Source organism: Eriocheir sinensis, chromosome 19 (assembly GCF_024679095.1).
Source record: "Eriocheir sinensis breed Jianghai 21 chromosome 19, ASM2467909v1, whole genome shotgun sequence".
In the NCBI taxonomy this organism is placed as follows: domain Eukaryota; kingdom Metazoa; phylum Arthropoda; class Malacostraca; order Decapoda; family Varunidae; genus Eriocheir; species Eriocheir sinensis.
Genome location: NC_066527.1, coordinates 1,937,314 through 1,953,978, shown reverse-complemented (window position 1 = coordinate 1,953,978; position 16,665 = coordinate 1,937,314). Strand labels below are relative to the sequence as shown.

At 41.0% G+C, this 16,665-nt stretch overlaps 1 protein-coding gene across 1 annotated transcript in view; it reads right to left on the bottom strand.

Moving 5' to 3' along the window:
- LOC127000508 (nephrin-like) overlaps nucleotides 1-16,665 on the bottom strand; it is a 227,886-nt gene that overhangs the window by 151,173 nt on the left and 60,048 nt on the right. The window contains 2 exon segments of the mRNA XM_050864237.1: nucleotides 278-457; nucleotides 12,335-12,487. Of these exon segments, the coding sequence (XP_050720194.1) occupies nucleotides 278-457; nucleotides 12,335-12,487 (333 nt within the window).

Genomic DNA, 16,665 nt, shown 5'->3' with positions numbered 1-16,665 from the left:
ATAGATAGATAGACAGTCGAATAAATATACAACTGTTAGTAGATATTAATGGACACTTATATTGCTTGCTACATAAATAAATTGATAGATAGATAGATAGATTGATAGATATATAGATAGAAAGATAGATGAGAGAGAGAGGAGAGAGTGACCTTTAGACAAACTGTAACACATTCATAAGATTTAGACACACACACACACACACACACACACACACACACACACACACACACACACACAACCCCTACACCCCCTAAACACGAACACGGACACTCACGCAGCACGGACAGGGTGATGCTGGCGTGCAGGCCGTGGGGCAGGTCGTGCAGGGCGGGGTGCACGGCATGGCAGGCGAACACCTTCCCGTCATCTGCCGCCGACGCCTCCACCACCAGTTGGCTCCTCAGACTCCACCGCCGCGCTAGACTGCTCGCCTCCACTCTGTCCTCTTGTAGCCCTGAAGTGGAGAAAGAGAAAGAGGTCAGGTGGAGTTAGTAATGTTAGCTTCCATGTTCTTGAAGACGAAAGTTAGGTCACCGTTGCCAGGTTGTTGTACTCAGAGCATCATATTTATTGTTTTTGACACTTAATTATTGCCAAAAGACACCAGAAATTAACGATCTTAACGACAACTATAAATGAATCTCGTTATTGGGGTGTAAGAGACAGTTTCTGGGTGGGAAAATGTCAAATATAAGAGCCTGAGCAGGACGATCTGGCACCTTTGAGTTAGGTTCCATGATATTGAAGGTGTGAGAGTGTAAGAAGTGGGCAAAGAAAAGAGAGTAAACTGTTTCGACTAAAGGGGTCAAGCAAGGCAAGAAAGGGAGATTATCAAAAATATGTTAGGGTGTGAAAGGGACAAGGAAAAAGATTAAGAGTATTTCGAGTAAGGGGAGTAAACAAACGGGCCGAGGAAAGAGAGTGAAAATATTTCGATTAAAGGGTTAAGGAAGGGAGAGCACAAAAAATGTATGAGGGTGTGAAAGGGACGAGGAAAAACGTTAAGAGTATTTCGAGTAAGGGGAGTAATGGAGGGAGATATGTGTAGAAAATATGAAGGCGTAAAGAAAAGGGAAGATAAATTTTTGACTACAAGGGAAAAATGAGGGAAGTGTCTAAAAAGATTTGAGGGTATAAGGAAAGGGAGGGAGAATGTCTGAAGTAAGGGTAGTAAGGGAGGAAGCTGTGTAGAAAGGTGTGAGGGTGTGAAAAGGCCAAGAAAAGGGAGTAAGAATATTATGAGTCAGGGGAGTAAGGGAGGAAGCTGTGTAGAAAGAAGAGGGTGTAAAGAGGACAAGATAAGGGAGATAGAATATTATGAGTAAGGGGAGGATGGGAGGAAGCTGTGTAGAAAGGTGTGAGGGTGTCAAAAGGCCAAGAAAAGGGAGTAAGAATATTATGAGTCAGGGGAGTAAGGGAGGAAGCTGTGTAGAAAGGTGTGAGGGTGTGAAAAGGCCAAGAAAAGGGAGATAGAATATTATGAGTAAGGGGAGGATGGGAGGAGGCTGTGTAGAAAGGTGTGAGGGTGTCAAAAGGCCAAGAAAAGGGAGACAGAATATTATGATTAAGTGTAGTAGGAGGGGGATATGTGTGGAAAGGTGTAAGAGAGAGGGATGATTCGAATCCAAGAGTAAAACGGAAATGGAAATAGAGATACAAAGAATAAAGCACTGACCTAAAAATTGCAGAAAAAACATATCTACAGAAAGGCGTGAGAGGAAACAGAGGTGAGAGCCATAAACATTTACCCAGAAAGCTACAGAAAAAAAACATATCTAGAAAGGCATGAGACTAAACCAAGATAGACAGAGAGAAAAAAATAATATAAAAGCTGAGGGAAATGCTAAAGGGAAGCACTGAAAGAATATGGAAATAGAAAATATACTAAGAAATTTGAAATACATAGAAAAAAAATGTAGAAAGAGAGAATAATTATACTAAGTGGGAAGAATGAGGAAGCTACAGGACGCGAGAGAAAGTGAGGGAGAGAGGAAGCGTGTGGGAGAAAGTGGAGGTAATGACTGTTTGAATTAAAGTGAGGTGATGAATATTAATTAGAGATGAGTTCGTGAAATGAAATCAGGGAATTTTATTTGAAGAGAGAACGAGAGAGAGGGAGGGAGGGTAAGAGAGAGACAGATAAACAGAGACAGATAGAAAAACAGACAGAAACATAGAACATAAAGACACTGGATAAAGAGACAAAGAAAAACATACAAAAACATTCAAACAAAGATTAGATACACGGAAAATGAGATAAAAGGAGAAGAAAAAACACATATAAGTACGAAAATGAATCAAATAAGAAAAAAAAACACTTAAAAAAACCGGAGAGACATAGACAGATTAAATAGACAAATAGAGGAGATAGATAAGTAAGAAAACAATACAAATAAGTGAAAAAAATCAAAATAGAATAAGTTAGAAGGTCCTTAGCAAGCTCTTAGTGAACGGAAACTGATAATATTGGAACTGATCTCAGGAAAATTGTCTGGAAAGGAAGATCTTGTAAAATAACCCAAGAAAACACACCAACGCAAAGAAACTCGAGGACAAATCAGTGAAGCAAATGGAGATACGAAGAAAATAGAGATGAAGCGGAGGAGAGGAGATAAAAGGGAAGAGAAAAAGAGAAACGGCAAGGAGTGAGGGGGAAGTGATTAACAGGAGAGGGGGAAAATAAGGGATAGAGGAGATAAATACTAATAATGAAGATATACGAAGCAGTAAAGTCAAGAGAAGATATGGAAGGAGTGTAGGCAATAGTAATGGGTGCGAGAGAGAGAGAGAGAGAGAGAGAGAGAGAGAGAGAGAGAGAGAGAGAGAGAGAGAGAGAGAGAGAGAGAGAGAGAGAGAGAGAGAGAGAGAGATAGAGAGAGAGAGAGAGAGAGAGAGAGAGAGAGAGAGAGAGAGAGAGAGAGAGAGAGAGAGAGAAAGAGAGAGAGAGAGAGAGAGAGAGAGAGAGAGAGAGAGAGAGAGAGAGAGAGAGAGAGAGAGAGAGAGAGAGAGAGAGAGAGAGAGAGAGAGAGAGAGAGAGAGAGAGAGAGAGAGAGAGAGAGAGAGAGAGAGAGAGAGACACACACACACACACACACACACACACACACACACACACACACACACACACACACACACACACACACACACACACACACACATCTAGCAAGGAAAAAGGAAACGACGAAGATGATAACAAGAAGATGAGAAAGAATGGGAAATAGGCAATAAGAGAAACGAAATGAAGAATAAAGAGGAAACGAGATGAGCGATTATGGAAGGAAATATGAATAATAGAGATGATGAGAGAGAGACGGTGAAGATTATATTAAACGCTCAGAAGATAATGAATGAAGAGAGACTTATAATGAATGAAGTGTTGTGGAAAGGAGGAGAGAAGAAGAAAGGCGGGAGGGGAGGGGAACATGGATTAACTACGGAAAACTAGACAAATAAACACGATTTTTTTTTTTTTTTTTTTACAGTAGAGGAAACGGTTCAAGGAAAACAAAGGAAACAATAATGAAAAAAAAAAGCCCGCTGCTCACTGCTCCTACAAAAGAGGTAAGAGGAGTGGCCGAACGTATTAATCAACGTATTATGATATTGATAAATGAATGCATAGCGGAGTTTAGAGATACAAAGAATTTAATACGCGACACAGGGATAAAAATAAGGTTTACGTAATAAGTATGAACAGTAAAAGCGGTAAAAATGTCGGGAAAAAGCTGCGTATAAAATTGTACAACGAATTCGCAGCTGAGTTTAAAATACAAATAACTAATATGTACTACAAGGATTAAAAAGAAACACTGTAAGAATATATATAACGAAAACTATCTGAAACTAAAGGGATTCAAGTAGTAAAACAAAGCTAAGTACGTGATTATAAAATGAATACTCCGTGAAAATCAAAGATACAAAATACAAAATGGAGGTATATGATATTATGTATTGATATGAAACAATGGAGGGGAATTGTGGGAAGCAGGAATGATGAATAAAGTATGAAAATGATAGTAAAATGGATATGCAGTGGATAATATAGATAGTACAGGTATAAATCAATCTATAGTAAGACAAGTCAGGTAGATTGAGCTAATTATAGGATGTAGAAATTATAATCAGTTCAAATTAAGGATAAAACAGTTATCGAAGGTAGCGGGTAAATATGTGTAGATAGCAGCGGCAAAATGCTAATGATCCATTAATAGAATCAGATGGAGAAGATAAGGTGGAAGGTTATGAGCTGCGAGTCGTGTGTTTATGTATTATGTATTATGTGTATGTATGTAAATAGGTATGTTTGTATGTGTGTTCGCATATGTTTATAGGTATACGTATGTGAGTATATGACTTTCTGTGTATGTGAATGTATTGATATGTATGCGTGTGTATGTATGAATATAGATATGTGTGTATTTATGTTGGTATGTAGGTATGAATATTTTTGTATGTTCGTTTTTGTGTAGGTATATGTGTTAGTATGTATAAATATAGATATGTATGAATATGTGTGTGTCATGTTTTTGTATAGGTTTTTGTGTGTGTATGTTTGACTATAGGGGTGTATGTATATATGTAGGTATGTGTGTATGTATGAATATTTGCGTGTATGTCTTGTGTGTGTGTGTGTGTGTGTGTGTGTGTGTGTGTGTGTGTGTGTATAACTATAAGGGCGTTTGTTTTGCATATGTATGTGTGTATTCGTATATATCCTACTTAAACGTTTAAAATGAGCCGATGACGTTTTATAACCAATGACTAGAACGAAAAAAATCACACCTTCTTATCTTATTAAGCGGATTAACAAGGAATGCAAAGTTTTTCATTTCGGGAATTTCCGAAGAGAAAGTTTCGTTTAATTGCATAGATCTCACCGACGCAGGGATAAAAAAAAGTCTTCCAATATTATCATAGAACTCCAAAGTTAAAATTCCCATCAAATTCCGTGATTCCCTTTCTCCTTATCTATCTCTTCCCTCCCTCCTGCCTTCCCTCCCTCCTTCTGCTTATCTATATCCCCTCTTCCCTCCCTCTTCTTTCCTGTTTCTCTCCTTTTTCTCTCCCTCTTACCCTATCCATCTATCTTTTTCTCTCTCTTCCCTCCTTTCTCTCCCTCCCTCTGCTTATCTGTGTCCCCCCTTCCCTCCCTCTTCTTTCCTGTTTCTCTCCTTTTCCTCTCCCTCTTACCCTATCCATCTATCTTTTTCTCTCTCTTCCCTCCTTCCTCTCCCTCACTCTCCTTATCTATATCCCTCCTTCCCTCCCTCTTCTTTCCTGTTTTTTCTCCTTTTCCTCTCACTCTCACCCTCTCCATCTCTCTTATTCTCTCTTCCCTTCCTCCCTTCATCTCTCCTTCTCTGTCTCTTTCTCCTCATTAGCCCTCTCCCTACCTCAGTCATTTCCTTCCATAATCCCTTCCCTCCCTTTCTTCCTATCTCCCTCTTCTCTCCCTCCCTTCCTTTCTTTCCATTCTTCTCTGTTTTCTCTTTCGTTAGCTAGCCATCTCTCTCTCCCTCAGACATTTCCTTCCATCCACCTTCTTCTCCCTCCTTCCTTCCTTCCTCCCTTCCTTTCTTCCTTTCTCGTAAGCTCTTCCTCTCCCTGCTTACCACTGTGCCTTCCTCAACATTTTTTTTAGTTCTCCCTCTCTCTTCTTACTCTCTTCATTCTCCCTCATTCCTCTTATCCTCCCAGCTCATTCTCCTGTCCTCCTTTCACCCCCTTCCCCTCCTCCTCCTCCTCCTCAAAACCCTCTTCTGCTCCACTTCTCTTATTGACTTTGTAATTTTACGTTTAATGTAATCAGAAGGGTTTTTTTCATGTTAGCGGGAATGCAAGCAGACTTTTTTTATTCCTAGTCTTCGCCTACATTAACTGTCTTTTTATTTGGGTTACTACTTGTCTTATTTCTCGACTGCTTTTCGTGGTGTTAATTTATGGATTCTCCCTTATAAGATATACACTTCGAACGCTATAGCTAGGGAAGTTTATGATGTTGGATTTTTTTTTCTTGTTTCTTCCTTATATTACAATACGCATTTAGAACTCTATATGGCTTGGACATGTAAAGAGAGCAAGGGAGAATACAGTGCTGGGAGTTTTGGAGAGATTGGAGGGAGAAGGAAGGAGACCAGTTTATGATGGAGTATTTTTCTTGTTTCTTTCTTATATGACAGTACGCATTTAGAACTCTATATGGCTTGGACATGTAAAGGGAGCAGGGGAGAATACAGTGCTGGGAGGCTTGGAGAGATTGGAGGTAAAGGGAAGGAGACCAGTTGATAGACCTAGGAAAACATGGAAAAGGTGTATACAGGAAGACTTGGCATGGATGGGATTGGATGAGCATCGGGCAGAAGACAGAATAGAATGGAAGAGAGCCATAAAGCGTCCAACCGCTCAGGAGGAGTGAAAACGGACGTTAAACGAAATGATGATGATGATGATGATATGGCTAGACAAGTTTGTGATGTATGGAGATTTTTAGTGTTTCAGTCGAAGGAAAACCACCTGCTGCTTCTCAGTCGTCTTTCCTTAACGTCTTTGCCATGGTGTAACTTTATGGTTCTTACTTGATATAGCTCACATCAGGAACTCAATGGCAAAGGGAGGGAGGTACGTACTGCAGGGAAGGAGTTTTCAGGTGTTTAAGTCGATGGAAGGTCACGCATTATTTCTGAGTCGTCTTTTTCTAACCTATTTGTGTCATGGTATTAGTTTATTATTCCTCCCTAAGATAACGCGCACCTGGAACTCGCTACCAAATGAAGATTCAAGCTGCAGGGAAGTAGTCGTCTGGAGTTTTTAGTGGATTTTCTCTAACGTCTTCGTCATGGAGCTAGTTTATTCTTCCTTCCTTAGATAGGTCGCAGTTGGAACCCTTTAGCTAGGCAATGCTCATGCTACAAGTAGTTTTTAAATATTCAGGTGGAAGTTCTCCCTGTTTCTGAACCGTCACGCCCAACCAATATTTCGAGAAGGGCGGAAAAAAAAATTGGAAGGGCGAGAGTTGTGAGGAAGGGAAGAGTCCCAGTGTTCAAGATGTGGGGCACCGCTTTGAAAAGGCTCTCGGGCGTGTTCCGGGTTGTTTTATCAGCCTGGCGGTGGCTTGACACGGCCGCGGCGCCCTTGAAGAGAAGAAAGCACCCGAGAGAACTTGACCGATGCTATGAACATAAGAACATAAGGACGCAGGAGTCTACAAGAGGCCGGTAGGCCTGTACAAGGCAGCTTCTTTGACCCTAAGCTCCCGTGTATCTAACCCCACCTAATATCGCTGTCCATGAATTTATCTAGTCTATTTTTTAATGTGACAATTGTATTGGCACTCACCACATGACTGCTAAGCCTATTCCACTCATCCACCACCCTGTTAGTAAACCAAATTTTGCCTATGTCCCTGTTGAATCTGAATTTATCCAGTTTAAACCCATTACTTCGTGTCCTACCCGGTTCTCTTACCAACAAAACCTTATGAATGTCTCCCTTATTAAAGCCCTTCATCCATTTATAAACCTCGATCATGTCTCCACGCACCCTTCGCCTTTCTAGAGAATGCAAGTTTAACTGTTTGAGTCTTTCCTCGTATGGCAAGTTTCTCAACCCCTGAATCATCTTAGTCATCCTCCTCTGCACCGATTCTAACATTTTGATATCCATTCTATAGTAAGGTGACCAGAACTGAACCGCATAGTCAAGATAAGGTCTAACTAATGCTAAATATAGTTTGAGGAAGACTTCGGGGCTTCTGTTGCTTACGCTCCTTGAAATAAATCCCAATACCCTATTAGCTCGATTTCTAGCTTGAATGCATTGTGCCCTTGGACGGAGATCAGAGCTCACTAAGACCCTAAATCCCTCTCGCACCCAGACCTGCTTATGAGAGTGTCATTTAAGCAATAGTTAATAATGTGTGGCTTAAAAAGATCGTTTTATTTATGGGAGGGCGAAGCGTGCGGGAATATTGGAGTTAGTTCTCTGTTCGTGTTTATCTAAATATCTTAATGCGATTGTGTGTTGCATCGTAGTTGTTTAGGATGCATGAGGATGTTCTCCTTTTCTGTTCCTTACGATATAATGCTTCTTAGATTGATTTGGGTCTTTCATTGTATCGTTTGTTGCTTTGTGAATTTTGAAGATTAAGTTAAATATTTTCTTTCCAGTGTTTGTGTCGTTTCAGTTATTTTTTCAGGATTCACATAAATAACTTCATTTTATTCTTTGTTGCACTGTATTATTTTTTATTCATTTACTCAGGATGGACGCGTGGAGCTTGCTCGGGAGGACCGCCGGGGGTATGGACGGCGAGTGAGTGAAGCGACGCACCCCCGGACGTATGCCCCCCAATAGTTAGTTATCTAGTTCCAGTTCTCTTGTTTATGTTATAACTCATTTATATATTTTCATTATGTCTCGCATGGCAGTTTTTTTTCAGATTTACTCATATTTTCATTGTATTTCGTACATCGTGGTTTTTTTTAAAGGATTCACATAGTTATGTCATTGTTGCATCATAGCTTTTTTTTATTGTCTTTATATTATTTTGCATTGGAGTTGATGTGATTTAGTTATTTAGATATTTTCATTGTAATTTCTTTATAGTGTAGCTATACTGTAAGACTCACGTAGTTATTTCCGTCACGCCGTTTGAAGCATTGTAGTCGCCGCCGCTGTGCCCGGAGCTCTGCGTGGCGCGGTTGTTAGCAGCGGCCGTGTTGTTCCTTAGCGCGGATCAAAGGTTGGGTGTCTATATCAGGCGACGCACGGCTCGGGGCGGCACACGGGGCCCTCAGCCTCTCTTGTACCTCGTGCTGACACTCTTGTATTTCTTTTCCCTTTGTTTTCCATATCCATCTACTACTACTTACCTACCTATCCTCCACCTCCTCTGCTTCCTCCTACTCCTTACCCTCCTCCTCTCTCTCTCTACCTCCCCGGTCTAGTTCAACAAAGTACCCCTTCGAAGCAGGTAACCTCGTTAAGAACCTAAAGCCTCTATATTACCCTCTCCTCCTCCTCCTCCTCCTCCTCCTCCTCCTCTTCCATCTCTTCTTCTTCTTCTTCTTCCTCCTCCTCTCCTGGCGGCACCTCCTAATCATCATCCATTTCCTTCTCCTCTTCATCTTTTCTTCCTGTTTATCCCTGCCATAGTCTCTTCCGCAGCTCCTTCTCCTCCTCCTCCTCCTCCCCCTCCTCCTCCTCCTTCTTCTTCTTCTCCTCCTCCTCCTCCTCCTCCTCCTCCTCCTCCTCCTCCTCAACACTCCTGCTCCTCCTCCTCCTTCGTGCTCCTCCTCCTCACCTCCTCGGCTCCTCAGTAACAATGACCGTACAACTGAGGAGGAGGAGGCGGTGGAGAAGAAGGAGGAGGAGGAGGAGGAGGAGGAGGAGGAGAAGGAGGAGAAGGAGAAGGAGGAGGAGGAGGAGGAGGAGGAGGAGGAGGAGGAGGAGGAGGAGGAGGAGGAGGAGGAGGAGGACAAAAGGAGAAATGCAAGAAGGAAATTTAATGAAGAAAAGATTTATGATGATGTAGGAGAAGGGGAAGAAGACGAGGAAGAAGAAGAAGAAGAAGAAGAAGAAGAAGAAGAAGAAGAAGAAGAAGATGGAAAATAATAATAAGAACAATAAGATAAAGAAAAAGGAGAAAAAGACCATGAACAAAAATCTAAAACCAGAGGAGCAAAAAGAAAGGAAGAAGTATTAAAAGAGGAATAATAGCAAAATGAAAGATGAAAAAAATAATTAAAGGAAAGAAGAGCACTAGGAGTCTTTGTGGCTATTATCGAACAGGAAAAAGAAGAAGAAAGACAAGAAGAAGAAGAAGAAGAAGAAGAAGAAAACGTGAATGAGGACAAAGGGAAAGGATATGAGCAGAGGGACAAAGATGGAGGAGGAGGAGGAGGAGGAGGAGGAAGAAGAAAAGGAGAAAGAGGAAGAGAGGGTTCGCAGGTTTAAGCAAAAGACACATGCAAGAAATTATGTTGAGGACGATGAAGTTAGTGAAGAAGAGGAGAAGAAGGAAGAGGAAGAAGGGAAGGAGGAGGAGGAGGAGGAGGAAGAGGAGATGCAACAGAGACGTAAGAGGATGAGGATGCGAAGAACGAGGAGGAGGAGGAGGAGGAGGAGGAGGAGGAGGAGGAGGAGGTAACGTAAAGCCTGTCTTCCCATAACGAGATGACATGCTTTAGGCGCCTCTTCTGTACTACGAAACCTTTACTGCGTGTTAGAGATAGAAGGAGAGAAAGGAGGAGGAGGAGGAGGAGGAGGAGGAGGAGGAGGAGGAGGAGGCAGAGAACGAGGGGATGAAGGAGGAGACAGAGAGGAAGGAGGGAGAAAATCGACCATGAAGGATAAAAAAATATATATATAAAGAAAAAGAGAGAGAAAGAGAAGGAGGAGGAGGAGGGAAAGGAAGGGAAAGAAAATTATTAAGAAGAAGAAAACGAAGAATAATAAGAAAAACAACTAGAAAAGAAGCGGAAGAGGAAAGAGTGGAAAATATAAAACGAGGGATGAAGAATTGAAGAAAAAGAATAGATAAGAGAGAGAGAGAGAGAGAGAGAGAGAGAGAGAGAGAGAGAGAGAGAGAGAGAGAGAGAGAGAGAGAGAGAGAGAGAGAGAGAGAGAGAGAGAGAGAGAGAGAGAGAGAGAGAGAAATTGGCAGGCAGGAAGAAAAATGGTGATATGTGTACCAGCGGACGCACCATAAAGAAGAAAGAAGAAAAAGAAAGAGAAGAAGAAAACGAAGAAAAATTGATAGAAGGATAGAAAAAAAGGAGAAAGGAAAAAGAAAAAGTTAAAATATTGAGAAAGCAAATCAGGAAAAATATAAGAAAAAGTTATATATTTAGGAAAGAAAGAAAGAACAAAAGAAAGAGAAAGAAAGGAAGGAAGGAAAAAAGAGTATGAAGGAAAGAAGGAAGGAAGGAAGGAAAAATGAATGAAAGAAAGGAAGGAAAGAAGGAAGAAATAAAAGGTAGAATGATAGAATGAAAGAAAGGAAGGAAGGAGAGAAGGAGAAGAAAAAGTGAAGGAGGGAAAAAATGAACCGAGAGAATGAGGAAAGGAAGGAAGGAAGAAAAAAATCAAGAAAAGAGGTAGAGAAGGGACAAGTTAACGAACACACGAACAAACGAACGAGAGGGAAAAATAGAAAGACAAGGAAGAAAAAGAAAGAGAGAGACAGGAAGGACGAAATTGGGAGGAAGGAACCTTTTTATTCTCGGAGGTCATTATGAAGTATCAGAGAATAAAAAAGAAAATAAAAAAAATCCTATCATATACTTTTAAAGACTTCAAAATACGTAAGGCGTCCTCTCTCTCTCTCTCTTCATTTTAATCCTTCTTCCCTCCTTTCCTTCTTTCTTTCCCTCTTTGCTTCTTTTTTCTTTCTTTACTTTTTTTTCTTTTTTCTTTTCTTTCCTTCCTTCCTTCCTTTTTTCTTTCCCACCTCTCTTCCATCCATTCTTTCTTTCATATTTTCATTCTTTCTTGCTTTCCTTTTTTTCTTTCTTTTTTCCCTTTCTCTTTATTTCTTCCAACCAAAAAAAAAGTCAAAATTTCTCTATTAACTTCGACAAAATTTCTTCATGGCCTTTTTACTGCTCTTCTTCGCTATCTTTCTGCAAATTTCCTCCATTATATTACTGCCAAGTTTCTCTATTTTATTTTATTTTTGGGACCCCCGCGAGGTTCTTTTAAGATTGTCTTGCCTAACTTAAACCGTCTTGACTGACCGTGACTGAGAGACTTGGTAAGGCTCGGAGAGGATTAGACTGACTCACTCACTCTGTCTGCCTGACCCAATTCTGCTTTAAACTACTTATTTTAAATTCCTTCCGCCTCGTCTTAGAATGTTCCTTTACTTTCCTTTTTCAGCTTAACATTCTCCTTCTGACCTCTGCTGGTTTGTGAGTCTGTCTCCGTAATGTGCCTGATCACCTTAGCTCAGTTGTCTCCGCTTCATCGCTGCTGTTTATTATGACTGACTCTGTGATCTGCCTTGCCATAGAATGTGCCTTGTTCGACTTGTTTCAGCTCATTTGTCTCCTTTTTACTGAATGCTTCTTCTTATGACTGACTCCTGTTTTAAAATATCCCTTTGTCGACTTAAAGATTAAACGATTATCTCTTATTAACCGCTTATTTCTCTCTTCCATTATTAATCCTTGTTTCAGACTATGTAATGTAACTTAATTGTCATCATATTACCCTCTTCAACCTTCCTTTCTGACACCCTCTTCTTCTCCCTTCCTCATTCATCATCTAACCCTTCACCCTTAGATCTACCACCCACAACCTTCCCTCCCTTCCCTTTCAACCCTCTGCTCACCTGGATCCACCTGGCGCCCGGCGCGATACCACAGGGCTGCAGGGGCTGGGCGCGCGTCGGCCACTAGGCACTCCAGCGTGAGGGACGAGCCGGCCATGACCTCCACCACGGCGCCGTCTGTCCAGCCCACGATGCTAACGGAGGAGGGCGCCACTGCGGGGGAGAGAAGGAGGGAAAAGTTAAATGTTTGGGGGAGGAGTATGAGGGATAGTGTTAAGAGAGAGAGAGGAGAGGTGTTAGAAAAAGAAAGGAGTTAGAGGTTTAAGATACGTAAGGGTGATAGTTGTGTATGTGGAAAGAGGTGAAGGGAGAGAAATAGAAAAGGGATAGTATGGAAGAAAGTAGGTGAGGGAGAGGAGGGATACAGAGAGAAGAGAGAGAAGGGATGTTGGGGAAAAAAAAGTGGGGCTGGGTTGGGTTTGACCTTAGAGGGAATGTTGAAAGTTGCGATCATGTGGAGAAAGGGAAAGGAAGAAGAATGGAGAGGGTGTACGAGAGAGAGAGAGAGAGAGAGAGAGAGAGAGAGAGAGAGAGAGAGAGAGAGAGAGAGAGAGAGAGAGAGAGAGAGAGAGAGAGAGAGAGAGAGAGAGAGAGAGAGAGAGAGAGAGCATAAAAGAGGAAGAAGACAAGGAGGATGTTGGTTTAGGCAAGGAAGGAAGAGAATGAAGAATAATGTTGACGAGGAAGAGAGAGAAGAAAGAAAAAAGGAAGGAAGGAAAGAAGAAAAAAATAAGGATGAAAGATTGAAATGAAGGGAGAAGTATGAAAAATGAAAAAAATAACAATGAAAGGAAGGAACGAAGATAGGAAAAGAGTCGAGAGCAAAGGAGGAAGGAAAATACGGAACAAAGCAGAATACAAGGAAAAACATAAATAAAAGAAGAGAACAGGAAAAAAGATAAAGAAAGAAAAGAGAAAAAGAAATACGTGAAAAAGGAATAGAAGAAAAGATACAGAAAGACCGCAGCAAAATAAAAAATATATAGAGAAGGAAATAAGGAAAATAATAAGAAAAAAAAGTAAAATAAAAAGGAAAAAGGAAGGAACCAGAAAAAGTCTTTGTTCTCAACCTGGCAATTTAAAAGAAAGAAAATTACGAAGAATATAAAAACGAAACCTTATGCTCGAAGTGGAGGGAAGAAGAGGAGGAGGAAGAGAAGGAGAGGGAGAGAGGGACGGAGGGAGGAGTGGAGGAAAGGTATGGGCAGTAAGGAGGGAAGAAAAATTGTCATGTAGGAGGAAAATGACCGTGGAGGGAAAGAGAACGGGAGAAGAAAATGAGAAACTGCAGAGAGAAAGTGAGGAAGAAATTGGCATAGAGGGAGGAGGAGGAGGAGGAGAAACAAGGAAGAGAAAAAAGGAAATAAAATGAGCGAATACTTGTGGAAGGAAAATGAGGAGAATGAACGAGGAGGAAAAATAAAAGGGAAATGAAATGAGAGGGTAAATGTGGAAGGAAAGAAAGGAGGAAAAGAAAGAAAACGGAAATGAAATGAGAAGATACTTGTAGAAGGAAAAGGAGAAAAAAGGAGGAAAAAAGAAGAAAGAAATTAAATGATATCTCTGAATGGGAAAAGAAGACATGGGAGAAAGGAAGTAGGAGGAGAAAGAAAGGTATGAAGGAAAATATATTCATGAAATAGAGGAAAAGAAAACTAGAAAAAAGTAGAAAAAAAGATGAATTAAAGGAAACTAATTGAAGATGCTGTTGAGAGAGAGAGAGAGAGAGAGAGAGAGAGAGAGAGAGAGAGAGAGAGAGAGAGAGAGAGAGAGAGAGAGAGAGAGAGAGAGAGAGAGAGAGAGAGAGAGAGAGAGAGAGAGAGAGAGAGAGAGAGAGAGAGAGAGAGAGAGAGAGAGAGGGGCAATGAGGCTTGGAGGGGACAAGAAGGATGGATGAAAGGCTATCAAAGGGAAATTGAGTTTTAAGGAAGACTAAGAAGACAATTAGAGAGAGAGAGAGAGAGAGAGAGAGAGAGAGAGAGTGAGAGAGAGAGAGAGAGAGAGAGAGAGAGAGAGAGAGAGAGAGAGAATCGCATCAAAAGAGATTAATTCTGACACTTGTTCTCTCTCTCTCTTTACGTAAACATTAACACTATATATTTTCAATTAAACAGCTAATGGAAAACTATACGTCTATTTTCTATGTATTTCAAGTCTCTGTGAGTGAAATTGTAACAGTGTGTATCTGACTGAGAAAATGAAGCTTTATCTGAGCCCTCAAGCGCCATGCATTATTATTGTTGTTATCATCATTATTATTATTATATGAAGATCAAAGGAAAAACGAGAACCGTGTTAAATTAAAAGCAGAAACAAGAGTGACGAGGTAAGGAAGGAAGGAACTTTTTTTTTTTCTGCAGTGTTGAAAATATGAGTGTCTGAAAATTGAAGAGACAGAGAGAGGAACAAATAGAGAGGGAGAATGACATAGTTACATAGATAATCAGACCACACAGCTTCTTAAGGTTCAGACTAGGTACGTCATATGTCTTTAAACTTAAGTAAACATCGGTCTAGAAACATTAATGAAAATCCGTCTTTAAACATAGATAAAACAAAATCATACTCCCACTAAGACGTTTTAACTCTGTCTTAGCGAATGTAAAGATAATAGAGTCTGTTTGAGAAAGACGTAGATATATATTTAGTTAGATAGATAAATAGGTGAAGGGCGAGAGAGAGAGAGAGAGAGAGAGAGAGAGAGAGAGAGAGAGAGAGAGAGAGAGAGAGAGAGAGAGAGAGAGAGAGAGAGAGAGAGAGAGAGAGAGAGAGAGAGAGAGAGAGAGAGAGAGAGAGAGAGAGAGAGAGATTATTCCTCACCCTCCTAGTAAGGGAGATTAAGTATTTGAGACGCAGCCTAACTCTTACTAATGACTGGGATGGAACAGGAGGAGAGTGACCCGGCCTGAGAGAGAGAGAGAGAGAGAGAGAGAGAGAGAGAGAGAGAGAGAGAGAGGGAGAGGGAGAGGGACAGATGAATGGGTGTTGGTGAGGAAGAGGCTGAGGAGAGATAGGAAGAGAGAGAAGATGCAGAGACGATTGTGTTGATAATGAGGAAGAGGAAGGAGAGGAGACGGCCGAGGAGGAAGATGTAAAGGCATGCAATTAGGAGAGTTCAGGAAGTCGATAACATTCACGCATAGAGAGAGGGAGAGGAAGGCTGGGAAGCAGATGAGTGAGTAAAGGGCTGAGAGAGGCTGGAGGGACGCAAAATGATAGTCTGCAATGGGCCAGCTGACTCACACAAGGCATTCATAACCATTAAGTCCACCACTCTCCACCTTTCCCATTTATCACTTCATCCATCATCCACTTCTAGTCATTTAAACGCTTTCCTTGTTGAGACCTCTAAATATATGGCTGCTTTGTAATTCAGTCATCCAACGCTGTTTTATTATCCGGCCATCCAGTACCCAGTTTGTGTAAGCAATTATAATTTTTTTCTTCATTGGACGTGTACCGACCTAACTTGAGCTCATTGCTTTATGAATGTTAGCTTTCTCCACATGATTACTAATAGGTTACTCTTTACTTTTTTTTAAATTTTTGTGGGAGCGGCAAGTAGCGGGTTTTTTTGTGTGTGTGTACCCTTTTTGTTGCCCTTGAGCCGTATCCTTTGATGTAAAAAAAAAAAAGAAAAAAAAAGCTTATCCCACTCACCTGTACTTCTTATTATTCAAACTATTTTTTTTTTTTTTTACAGCTAAGGAGACAGTTCAAGGGCTTAAAGAAAAATATATAAAAAAGCCCGCGTATCACTCCTCTTCTTTATAATTGTATCCCACACACACTAACCTTATTGTTTATCATACATTACATTCCTACTTGTAATTATAGTTCTGCTCACGCGCGCACTGCCTTACTAATCAACCTACAGCACATTCCTCCTTTTCATATAATCTGGGTTCCTCGCGTGCCTCCTTATTGATCAAACGAAGAAGATAACATTCCTCCTCTGAACGTAGTGTAGCCCTGTGTGTGTGTGAACATAAGGTCACGCCATAAGCACACACACACACACACAGAGAGAGAGAGAGAGAGAGAGAGAGAGAGAGAGAGAGAGAGAGAGAGAGAGAGAGAGAGAGAGAGAGAGAGAGAGAGAGAGAGAGAGAGAGAGAGAGAGACGGGTTATGTCTCATTAATAATTCCTCATTACTGAATAAGTAACGACTAAGGGAAGCGAAAGGAAGGGACGAGAAGGGAAGAGAAAGGAAGGGAAAGGGAAGGAAAGAGAAGGGAAGGAAAGAGAAGGGAAGGAAAGAGAAGGGAAGGGTAGGGAAGCGGAGGGAATGGAAGGGAAGGAGAAGAAAGGGAAGGGAAGGAATTGGAAG